General features: G+C 50.8%; 1 protein-coding gene across 1 annotated transcript in view; it reads left to right on the top strand.

Moving 5' to 3' along the window:
• The window catches only part of CD38 (CD38 molecule), a 37,963-nt gene that overhangs the window by 18,143 nt on the left and 7,374 nt on the right, over nucleotides 1-12,446 (top strand). Inside the window, exons 2-4 of the mRNA XM_037126863.2 lie at nucleotides 6,354-6,483; nucleotides 7,969-8,104; nucleotides 10,399-10,484. Coding sequence (XP_036982758.2) covers nucleotides 6,354-6,483; nucleotides 7,969-8,104; nucleotides 10,399-10,484 — 352 coding nt within the window. The remainder of the gene's footprint in view (nucleotides 1-6,353; nucleotides 6,484-7,968; nucleotides 8,105-10,398; nucleotides 10,485-12,446) is intronic.

Raw genomic sequence — 12,446 nt, 5'->3', positions numbered from 1 at the left:
TGAGGAGCTGTCTGGGGTCTGGGGGAAGGAGCACAGCAGCAGGAAGGGGCGGGCAGGCCATTGACCTGGAACCCGGATATCAGTGCCCAGCCCGCTGTGCAAGCAGCAAACTGCCGTCAGGCTAAGACTCCAGCTCAACAAGAAAACTTACTAACAAATGGAGCCTTTCAGAAGCTGTTCCTGGCGCGTCTGCCAAACATGCGGGTTTCCCCAGGCCTTTGATTGTGAACCACCGTCCCATCTGAGATTGCCGGTTACCAGCAACACACCCAACCCAAGGCCGCCAGGAACACACTGCGGTTGAGTAAGGGCAGGTTTCCTGGCTCCTTGCAAGAAGACTGAGCACTCACTGTGGGGACTCACAGGGGCGGAAAGGGAGGGTCAGTTCAAGGGTGTTAGAAAATACTTAACAGGATTTGAGCTTGTTTTAGGAGGCTTTTGAGGAAGGTTCACGGAGGCTGGTTTTGTGAGGATGTCACCAAGAAGGAGAAGAGATATGATAGGATGTCTTAATAATTTCTATCCTCCAGGCTGGAGGGATGAGGCAAAGCTGAAGCTGCCATTGGTAAGGAAGTGGCAGGCGCTGGGCCAGGCAGGGTGCGTCCCCTGCAGAAAGGCAGGCAGGACCAGTGGGGTATGTCTGTCTGTGCCTCTCAGTGACCTGTGTGCTCAACAGTGTTCATGCAGCTTGATGCTGGGTATGACCTGTGACTGGTGAGAGTGTGACTCGACAGTGAGGTCTCGCCAAAGCAGGTGTTCAAAGCAGAGGGAAGGCTCCGCTGGGAGAAGTCTGTGGCCCTATCCCCACCCCAGCCCAACCCTTACTTTACTGCATCAGGCCCCGGCTACTGGAGTCGGGCACCAATGTAAGTCTAGCCCGCTGATCCACTTTCACCGGACGAGGGATGAGAAAAGACACCCTGTAGACAGAGACGCGGGGGAGGGCGCAGAAATGACAGGCAGCGACCTGAGGGGCTTGGGCCTCAGGTTCCCATGTTCTAAGACCTTCCCAGATTCTCAAACTTTTGTGGTTTAGTTGCTCGAGCAACTTAAGAAAATGAGAGTTTTGTTTTGAACCCTGATCTAACAGATGCTTATTATAGAAAATACAACAAGCAGCTAAATATAACTCTTTTTATAACGTGGTTTGATTATCTGGGTTTCTCTTCAGTTTTTAAAAATTGGTTGCGATTATACTGCATCTTTAATTTAAAAAATTTAACCCTCCTTTTCTGGATAAAACATGACTCCATTTTTGTTGTAAACCAACGATAAAGAGCAAAGCAAGGCAAAAGTGGAGGTTGCCTTTATTCGCCTTCCCAGAGACAACCCCAGGTCCCCTGTGCCATGTGTGTCCTTTTCTATTTTCTGTGAGGTTGCAGCCTGCTTTTCTCACTCGATAGAAAATAACTATTCCCCAAGCTACTCTAAGCTGTGTGTAAACACAAAGGCTGCTTTATATTCCACTGGGCAGAGCCCCCCCAGAACCCCTCCTCTTTTTGGCCCCACCTCTCTACCTGCTCTGGACCGCACCCTGGGAAGCCCAGGGGCAGAGAGGTCAGATGACCACTCGCCGAGGCTGTGGAGGCAGAGTTCATAGGTCACAGCACCTGGAGGAGCAAACACACAGGAAAGCCGGTTTCAGAATAAGATAGGGAGCCACTTAGTGGGTTTTTTGTTTTGTTTTGTTTTATCCTGTTTCTATCTTCTGCTGTTTATTGTTTTCACCTTCTAGTGCCTCGGGCAAGTCACCAGCACTCTAGTTGAAATTAATTTTGTTCTTCTCTGTCCTGTATACCCCAGTGTGAGTGCTTTGAGGGTAGAAATAGTACTTACTTCTCTTTACAATACTGTGCCTGTTGTGAGGCTTGGAGTGGGCCCTTGGTGAGTAGGATCTGTGGGTCAAAAGAACGGGTGGAGGGAGCAGTCAAGTGTCCGTGGACAACCCAGTCTAGTGGATGCCTGCAGTGGAATTACTCAGCCTTAAAAAAGAAGGACGTCCTGGCATGTGCCACAACGTGGAAGAACCCTGAGGACACTGTGCTAAGTGAAATAGGCCAGACGCAAAAAGAAAAATACTATGTGACTCCACTTACATGAGTTACTCCCAACGGTCAAATTCATGAGGCAGAAAGTGGAAGGGCCATGCCCAGGGGCTGGGCCGGATGGGAATGGGAGCTGTGGGGAAATGGCAGGTCCTACCCTTCCCCCTGTCCCCACTGTGACTTTGTTGGTCTGGAGTCAGGGCCTGGTGTCTTTTCCAAAGCGCTGCAGGAGGTCCTCAGCGGTGGCCAGAACTGAGAACCACAGGACCAGAGGACCTTCAGCAGCCCCTGTGGTTCAGGTGGCCCCCAAGGATGGACCGCCGGCATACACTGAGCTCTGGGGACTAGTCCCTGGACTAACAACTGCCACCTCCCAGTCCCTGGCCTCAGGAGCAGGTCTTCCTAAAGTGGCACAACCGAGGCCTCTAATTTGGGAATGAAGGAACCACTGAAGCACAACAATTCGTTGACCTTGGTGCAATGGGCCTGACTCTCCCGTGATGCATCTCCAGTCAGAGACATCCTCTTCCATCCCTGCCGGACACAGAATCCCAAAGGCCCCGACCAACTGACTCAGAACAGCATTTGCTTGGCTGCCGTTGGATTCGATGAAACTGTGCTCTAGCCAGGGGGACAAAATGAGGACTGTGGACTTTTGCAAATATCTGAGTGAATGCCTGTCCTTTTTAGAGCCAGACTGGTGATTTTGAGGCCCATTTCTGTGATGGCATGTTTGAATGAGCACTGCAGACATCTCTGCACAAACTGCAGTCCTAGTTCCTGTCTGTCTATCATCTGTCTATCTATCATTTCAGTATTTAACTGAACTTCTCCCTCTCATCTATCTGCCTACCCATCTGTCTATGCCAGTAGAAATGCTGACTCGCCCACCCAGGGTGAAATGTTTGCTCTTGATTTTAAGGATGAAAAGGAGCTTCACAAAGCCTGCCCCAAACTTCTCATTGTCTTTGTCCATTTTTTTCTTACTTGTGGGGCCAGAGGAGTCTCTGATTTCTAAGACAGAGGAAGGGGAGACAGCTGGGTGACAAACTCTTCCAAGGTCTGTTCCAGCTCCACCATTCTATACTTCTGCTCCTTCTAAACCAGGGACTCGTTAACTTTATGACCTGAGGGTTTTTGATCACTGAAGGTAATGTTTTTGAACTGGGGTCCATGTATCAGAGAAGCATAAAGATAACATTGGAGGTTTGTGAGCTCTCTGTGAGACTCCATCGAGTCTTGGGTGATTCAGTGAGAATAGACTCACAGAAGCATCTGGTGTATGGTAGGTATTTGGTGCATGTTACTTTCTTTTCTGCCAGATTTTTGTTGTTGTTGTGGAAAAGTTTCTCTTGTTATTTCTTTTTTGGTTAATTAATTTACTTTTTTTTTTTTCAGAGAAAGGGGAAGGGAGTGAGAGAGGGATAAAAAACATAATTATGTGGTTGCCTCTTGAGTGCCCCCTACTGGGGGTCTGGCCTGCAACCCAGGCATGTTCCCTGACTGGGAATTGAACCAGAGACCCTTTGGTTTGCAGGCCGGTGCTCAATGCACTGAGCCACACCAGCCAGGGCTCTCTTGTTCTTTCAACTCAGGAAGATGTCTCTCCTCTACACTTTGTCCAACCTCTAGTCCTGCAGAGGCTGCTAAGGACAGAGGAAGAAGAATTTTAGGAGGGAGTCAGAATCCAGACCAGGGACTTGCTGAGAAGGCCACTGAATTAAATGAATGGAATTCAAATGTGATCCCCTGAAGTGAAACAGCCACCAGACAGCTTTTCTTTTAATATCCCAGGATGGGGCCCCATTGATTTTGATTGACCCGGAGTACAAAATGGGATAACTTTTTTCTTTAGGTGTATAATGTTTGAAGAAAGCCAGGTGGATAATGGGGTCCTGGAACAGCTTTTGAAGTCAGGCAGGGACACAGTGGAAATATCCTGTGCAGATTGGGGAAATTGAAGGGTGTCCATGAAGAGAACCCTCCCGGGCACCTGGCAGTTGCCATGTGTTGCCTCAGTTAATCCTTGCAAACCTGGCACTCATCAAGTGTTACCACCTCCTTTTTATAGATGAAGAAACTAAGGCTGGAGCATTTAATAGCCTGCTTCATAGGGCAATGCTAGCAGTGTGATTAAAGATTGCATTTCTCATCATCCCCTGTAACTGCATATGGCCATGTGACTACATTTTAGTAAATAAGATAAGAGAAATAGTAAGAACATCTTTTAGTTTCTGTTATTAAAAAGCAGCTGGCATATGCCCTTTGCTGCTGCTTTTCCCTCCTCTTCCTTCTTTTTTCTCTTCTTTTTTCTCTTCTGTAATCTTTCCTCTGGACTGGAAGGTAGTTGTGATGGCTGGAACTGGAGCAGCCATTTTGGAGTGAGCGGATGGGTCTCTGACATGAGGAATGTCATGCCAGTCCCAGATACTGACCTCCAGATTGACATCTGAGCAAGAAATAAAATTCTATCCTATTTAAATTCTTGCAATTTTTGGTCTTATTAACTCAAATAAAATCCTGATATACTTGCTCATAGAAGTGATATGAGGTTTAATGATACATGCATGTAAGACATATATTAAACTCTCGATAAGTGTTACCTATTGTTTATTATTATTATTATTATTATTATTACTCCACTCTACCCAGCCAGTGGGTGATGATCTGGCATTTCATCCTGTAGCTGCTTGATATCAAAGCAGTTACATTTTCTAGACTGATTCTTACTAAGGTGAGGGTGTATGTCACTCCAAACTGAGAGTATGGAGAAACTCACGTTGCCTGTGGACAAGGAGACAAGCAGGGGTGCCTCTGGCTTGGGTCTGTGCCCTACATCTCTGACCCTGAGTGGCTGTGTGTTCTCACCACCCCAGGTATGGGACGTACTGACAGTCCTCCAGGGCCCTGTGGGGAGGAGCCCATTCCCAGGTTAGTGTGAGATGGTGGCATGGGCCACGCCCACCCCTGCTGGCTGGGCACGATGGCTCACCTCAGGAAGGTCTGAGAAAGGGGCACAAAAAGAAAGGAGAGAGGACGTTGATATAGATTGAGCCCCTATTCTGTTCTGGGCACTGTTGTGAAAGGCCTTAAGGTGTGTTTTATTCAATCCCGGATTGTTAGGTAGCTACACCACAGAGGCGTTGGGTGCCTTTCCCAAGGACACACAGCATAACTGGCAGAGCCAGAGGTCAGATGGGCAGCCTAACTCAAGGGCCTTCATCTTTGCCATCAACAAAAGGGCTTTGCCCTCCTTCCTGTCCCCAAAAGAGCAGGCTGGCAGAGAGGCTTCTGTGGAAGGGTCTGTGCCATGCCGACACTCTCCGATTCTTGGCTTATGGGGGGGCCAGTCCGAACTGGGGAGGCAGGGCCCCTGTGCTGCGGCCCACGTTGCTTGTCTCTGCGGTGGGAGAGCAGGCTCAGAGCGAGTCTGCTCTGAGGGTCTGGAAAGTGGGTCTCATCTTTCCGTCCCCAGGTCCAGCTGCCTGACCCGGCGCTGCAGCGAGGTCCTGCTCCCTGGGCTGGAGTCTGCCCTGGCGCTGATAACCGAACTCTCCCAAGGGAAAAATTTCTGTTTCAGACATTTCTCTCCTTCCGCGGGGCCTGCTCAGAGTTCCCCAGAGCAATTTTTCAAAGTCAACAACCAGATGAGGCCCTTCTGTGCTTTGAACCATCCAGTGGCTTCCCACTGTCATTAGAGTAAAATCAGGCGTCTTTTCCTTGGTCTGAAAGGCCTAAGTGACCTGCTCTCGACTTTTTCCTCTGACCTGACTGCCACCATGCCCCGCCCCCTTGCTTCCTTACACTGTGGCGATGCCGTTCGTCTTCCTGGTCCTCCACGTCCGCAAGTTCCTTTCTGCCTCAGAGCCTGGGCACGTGCAATGCCCTTGGTCTGGAAGATACTTTTTCTCATCACTTAGTTTCAGCTTAAATGACCTCTCAGGGGGGCTGCTCCTCACCAGCCTTCCTAAAGTGGTCCCGTTGCTTTGGTATTTTGCTCTCATCCACCCCCAACTGGTTTCCTGCATAGTTACAATCATCTGTGCTTATTTCAGTAACTTGTTTGCCTGTCTGTGTCCTGCCGGTCTCTCTAACCAGAGAGTGAGCTCCTTGAGGGGCAGGGGCTTTGCAGGGCAGACACAAGATGCTCACCCATGAAAACGTATGATGAGACAAGCTCACATGTGTGGACTGAGTGGCCCTCAGTCCATGCCTCCTACGGGAGATTTTGTGGGGAAGGGTAATTATGCTCCAAAAATATGTTGGAAATCTCATCAGTCGTGCTTGATTTTCCACATTTTATCTCAGCCATGCAGACTGCCAAGAGATAGTGAAGGCGTTCCAGAATGCGTTTCTTTCCAAGGACCCCTGTGGCTCCAGGGAAGAAGACTACCAGCCACTGATGAAGCTGATCAGTCAGGCCATACCCTGCAACAAGGTGACTGGGTCAAGGTCTTGATTTCAAAACCGAGGCTGGACGCCAGTGGGAAGAGGTCGCGGGTCCGGATTTGGGCCAGGAGGGGGAAGAGGAATAACCTGGATGTGAGAATGTAGGTGTGGTTGGCAGGGATAGCGTTTGTGGGCTAGAGGGAGACCAGGATATGATTTGGGTTTAGGATGTTAGAGGAGGGGAGGAAGGAGAAAGAGGGATTCGGAAAGAGAAAACGACAGTTGATTAAAAATCGGGCAGAACAAACCTAACAGGAAAGCCAGTCCAACCCAAACAAAAATAACCCAACTTTATGTAATTACAAAACTCGCCTTTGACCTCTGGTGACAACAGTAATGACAAAGCCACCAAGTTGCATTTGCCAGGTCGGGTGGCACCATCCTCATGTCACCAGTGAAAACAGTGAACCCTGGGGAGTTTAGGGGACCGGCGACTCCTCAAGTTCGTTGATGTTCAAAGTGACCAGTTGAACTGGCACAAAGTCTGGGGCCAGAGGCCTGGGTTTTCATGCACTGTTTGTACTGGAAGAAGTCTGCCACGGGGTGAATCTTTTCTAAAGCCAGCATGAAACCTGCCCCAAGTCATCTGTGTGGAGCCCATCAGCCCTGTTATAGCCTCTCATCCTGTCACTAGGGGGCGGGAGTCACTCAGGAGCCCCTGCTGGGTGCACTGAGCACAGGCCTGGGTGACCCGGGGCTGTGGCCCAGACATGGGACTATGCCCTTTACTTGCATTGTCTCATCCAATCTGCTCAGCATCCCAAGAGTTTCTTCCAATTATTCTTGTTGCCATTTTACAGGTGGGAAAAGTGAGGCTTTGCGACGATGCTCTGGTTGTCCCAGGTCAGACGACTAATAAGCAGTGACGCTGGGCCTTGTAGGGCAGTGTGACTCCAGGATGCAGGCTTCTGAGCATGGCCTCCGCGGCCTCCGAGTCAGAAGGAGCCGGTCCCTGGCGCTGAAGAGTGTTCTGAAACTTGACTTTTTGTACCTTTCCAGGGGACCCTGAAAAACTCCCTGTATTAGCTCTTTTGTTTTTCTTTTTCTTTTGTGAGGATAGGAGAGATTTGGGAAAGGAAGCAGGGGTATGGAGCGCTCAACAAAGGGCACTTCTCACCCAGAATAGCGCGGAGACAAAATTGCTCTGCAGATAACTCCAGGAATTTTGTAACTTCCAAATGGCTTCTCCAGATGTGTTCCGGTCCTCTGTTCGGTGTAAGGTTTTGATCAGTGGCTTTCAGACTTGTTTTCATGGCGACCCAGAACAATGAGCTCATTTTGCACTGTGACCTAGAACGCACACGCGCGCACACACACAGTGGCCATGAACTGAGCAACCCTTACCTTGACTACCTGTGATTTACCCTATTTCCTGTGTTTGCCTTCTATTTAAAAGGATGTGGGTGTGGTGTTTTTGGTTTGTTCTGGTTCACTACATGGATCTCAATAACAGGTTGCGTGTCCTCTCTCCCAGACCGTCTTTTGGAGCAAGTCCGGTGAGCTGGCACATCAGTACACACAGGTGCAGCAGGAGATGTTCACGCTGGAGGACACGCTGCTGGGCTACCTGGCCGACGGCCTCAGGTGGTGCGGAGACACAGGCTCCTCTGGTGAGGGTCAGGGCTGTTTGGGGTCATCTGGTGACATGTGGGGTGAAGGAGTCCTGGGCTCTGCTGGGGACCCTGAGAGATCCGTGTGGAGGGCGGGGCCCCAGGTACCCACCCTGTTGCAGACCCTGACCAGCAGAATCCGCCTGTTGTGGCTGACGACAAGAGTCAATTCACAGGTGACAACAACCCTGTGTGGAAAAAGGGAACAGGCAGGACTACTCTCTCAAGGGGAGAGTGCCTATGGTGCCTCGGCCACTCCCTCAGGAGGGGAGCGCCCCGACCCTTGCCTAGACAGGCTTTTATTGTTTTCCTGGGGTCTTACATCATAGAAAGATCTATTATCTATCACATAGAATATTATTGTCTACATTCTAGGTACAATCAAGGAAATGAAAATAACATGCAAGGGGAATAATGATGAGCTGATTAGCTCTGTCCTTGGGAGAACTCATACAGGCTTTGGCTATTACCTCGAAGATAGACAATACACATTTGTTGTTTTAGACCAGGGCGAGGGAGTTTTAGGAAGAACAAGCCATAACACTCTGTGTGCATTTTCTAGGCCCAATTCCCATGGGAAAACTCTGTTTGCAAGTCTGGGTTCTGCCCACCACTTTGCTTCTGTAGGTCTTCCATACAGAGCTGAGTCACATTTGCCAGGCCAAGACAAACCAGTGCCCTACACCACCCTAATTCATCTGTGCCCCGCTGACAACCAGCCTGACGTAAAATCTGTCCTTCAGACCAACGCGTGTGTTCATCCTTTGTCCCCTCTCGCCACCCCTACTCCCTGTGTTCTGGTTCAGACTTTCCTGCTGGTCAGCCCCCTCTGGCCACCTCAGTGGGACCGGCTCACTGTCTAACCTAAAACCTAAACAGCTGTCTTTTGCTTCTGAGATAAGGTTCAAATTCCTCAGCATGGCCTGGCCTGTGTCTCAGATTCTCGTCTCCCAGCTCCCTCCCTCATCCCTTCTGCTCTGCTGCTACTAGTCTAAACCCACGGGGCTGTTCCGCACTTCTGAATGGAGCTCCTTCTTCATCTCATCTGTCTGAAGACTCTTACCCATCCTTCCCAGTCAAGTTCAACACCAACCTTCCTTCCCCAAGGGGGCTACCCCCGCCCCCAACCCAAACTGACCTTTTTATGATGTATTCGATTCTGCGGGATCATGTGTCCTCTGAAGGCAGGGCTGTCTCATTCCTCTCTGTCCCCAGGACTTAACACAAACGTTTGTGCAGTCGGGGGCAAGGGGCGAAGAACATGAGGCACATGTAAGTGTACGCACGCCTCGTGTTGCAGGGTGTCCTCCGGCTGGTCAGCTTCCTCAGAGAAAAACGAACACTGCGCGGTGTTGCCGGAAGGTGGAATCCTACGAAGACGAGCTTAGAGAAGCAGAGTGGAAAGTGATCGCCAGGGCAGAGGGCGGGGGCAGCGTGGAGAGGTGGGTGAGAGGGTACAGACATTCACTTAGAAGAGGAGCAGGGTCCAAGGGTCTCGTGTGCAGCAGGCGACTGTAGTTGACAACACTGTGGCGGTGTAACTGAAGTTTTCTCGGATGGTGGACCCTGAGTGTTCTCTCGTGGACACACACACACAGATGAGTATGCGAGCTGATGGGTGTGTTCTCCGCACAGGGGAATCTTTCCACGAGGCACATATGTGTGTCCTATCATCCCATTGCACACTTTAAATACCCTGCAATCTCATTTGTCGATGATACATGAAAAGTAACTAGGAAATGTTTGCGCAGGAAGGCAGGCACCCTCGGGGGGAGTGACGTGGGAAGTGGGTGCTCACGCTCTGTACCTGTCCTAGCCGCCTGCCCCAGAGAGGGGGACGGCTCAGAGGCCACGGGGCCTCAGCGTGTGGGTCGCAGGGGTGGGGGTGTGTGGGGGGCAGGGAGGCTGTTGGCCAGAAACCCAGGAGTGGCTGGGGAGAACCCCCTCTCCGCCCCAGGGCCCAGTGTCATGGCTGCTGTTCCCAGCACCCTGGTGCCAGGACCACGGTGGGGGCTCGCCTCGGTCAGATGGGCTTCCCGCAACTTCCCAGAACGATGACTCAGAGCTGGTCCCTGTGTTCCCGTCTGGGACTGGGAGGGTAAGGTGAGGACTTGGACGGGATTCAGGGGGCACTTAGTTAAATTGGGTCCAGGCGTGCGCACTGTCCCCCCTCCGCCTTGGCAGGGAGGCTGGCAGAGGACGACTCCGCTGTGATGGAACAGCCAGGGGAGAGTGCGGCTTAATGAAATCTCTGATTTTGCACTTTAATTATTCCTGTAAACTGTCCCTTTCAGAAATGAACTACCAGTCCTGCCCCGACTGGAGGAAAGACTGCCGCAACAACACCATGTCTGTGTTCTGGAACGCGGTGTCCAGGCGGGTGAGTGCCCACGGGGACATTCCAGAATTTCGGAGACCAGAAAAAGACGAGGTCTTCTAGCTGTGTTTTGCTTGATTTTTTTGGGGGGGGAGGGTGCGTGGGAGGTGGGGGGGATCACAGATCCTTTTAGGAACAAAAGTATGGGAGCCTTCCCCAAGGAAAATATTCCTGAGTACTTTCTAGAAGATTTTCACGTGTGATTTGAGGCATATGTGGAAAGCCCATGGGCACCAGTGGAAAAACCCCTGCTCTTACCCATGTCTCAGCTTTCGCTGCTAGGAGTCTCCTGCTGGGTTTGATCCTCTGGTCCAGGTATCGACCACCCTTAGATTCCTGGAACCATCTTACTAAGTTATCCCTGCAGACCACTTCCTGTGTGCCAGGCAGAAGGATCAAAGCCTTCATCCTCCCAAGACCCCTGTAAAATAGAGACCACGAGTATCACAGCACCTTACAGATGACACAATAGAGCTGCGGGTAGGCGAATGCTCGGTGTACGCAGCAAGGGGAAGGTCTTGGAGTGGACCCCAAATTGTCCGACTCCGGAACCAGAATCCGGGCCGGGAAATAGTCACCGTCTTCCCCACCCCCTTCTCTCTATTTCTGATGTCACTAAGCTGTCTTGCCATCCCCTCTGCGCCCCACAATTGGTGCTGAGCGAAGGTTACATATGAAGACTCAGAGGCTAAGGGACTCATTCAAGGTCAGTGGGCTCGTCAGGAGAGAGAGCCCAGCCCACCTCGAGGAGAGTCAGGTAAACCCTGGCAGAGGCAAAGGAGGGAGTCCGGGATTTGAAACGAGAAGACCATTTCCACCCAGGTAGATGCTAACCATCTGTCTTACTGTCGATTCCTCACTTGCCAAATGGGGAGAAAAGTAGCGCCTGCCCCCTGGGGTCACTGCAACATCGACAAATGACATCACTGTCCCATTAACTAAGGACGCGTTCCTTTAACAAGTATTTGTTGAGCGCCTACTGTGTGCTGTGAAAAATCAGAAGCACCATATAGTTTTTTGTGAATTGTGTTTTTGAGAAAAGCTTCTTGTGTTTTCTGAGAAAACTGTCTATTTTATCATTCTATGGTACATTTGGGGGCAGTGCTGTTGGCTTTAAAAACTTTAAAGAGTTTAAAAACTTTTAAAGCCAAGTCAGGTTTTATATATGTGGTGAGCACCTGCCTGTGTTCCCCACACGGTCCTTGCAGCTAGGCGCACAGTGGTGACCGGGATTGAAGGTGCGCCAACCCACTGACTGTCGGCTGGGACTGCCCCTCCGTTGTGGCCAAACGCTTACCTGCCTGTGGACACAGGCAGCCTTCTTTCATCAGACTAGATCCTTTCTTTTTCTGGCAATAGAGGCTCTGCCCCTTGGGGTTTGAAACCCATCCCAGTTTCTCACTTCCAAGTGACCTTGGGGCAAATAGACCCAATACTTACTCCACAGGGACTCTCCCGGATTACACAGGATTGTGCGGTCAGTGCTTGGCACCCTGAAAGCTCTGGGCTGGGTTTGCACTTGTGATTGATGCCAGTTGGGCCTCTGCTCATCAGCCCCCGGCAATTCCGTTTCAGATTGTTCAGTGGCGTTTTATCTCGTGCAGACTAAAGGCGAGACTTCTTGGCAAAGCACACACGGCCTTCCTTGAATTAACTTACCTATCCACCTTCAGAGGCCACTGCAGTCTGCCCCAAGCCCCCAGGCCTTCCAGTTCGCAGCTGCCTCGCCCTTCACCAGGGGAGATCCCGTCCATCCTCCGGCTTTCCTTGCTCTGTTACATTTTCTCTACTTCTTTCCCAATCTCCATCACAGAGCGCTTGGACTTCCTGCTTCCTCTCTTCCTCCCCTCCTCCTCTCACTGATTTGCACGCGGCACCCACTCTGTGCCATGTGTTCGCTTTAAAGCCCCACGGGGGCTGGCAGAGCTCCCAGGACTGGAGACCAAACTCACTTGAAGCTCTGCC

The sequence above is a fragment of the Artibeus jamaicensis genome, unplaced genomic scaffold, assembly GCF_021234435.1.
Source record: "Artibeus jamaicensis isolate MK-2021 breed Jamaican fruit bat unplaced genomic scaffold, CSHL_Jam_final contig_76, whole genome shotgun sequence".
Lineage (NCBI taxonomy): Eukaryota > Metazoa > Chordata > Mammalia > Chiroptera > Phyllostomidae > Artibeus > Artibeus jamaicensis.
Note: the sequence above shows the minus strand (reverse complement) of the source record. Positions and strands in the feature narration are given on the sequence as shown.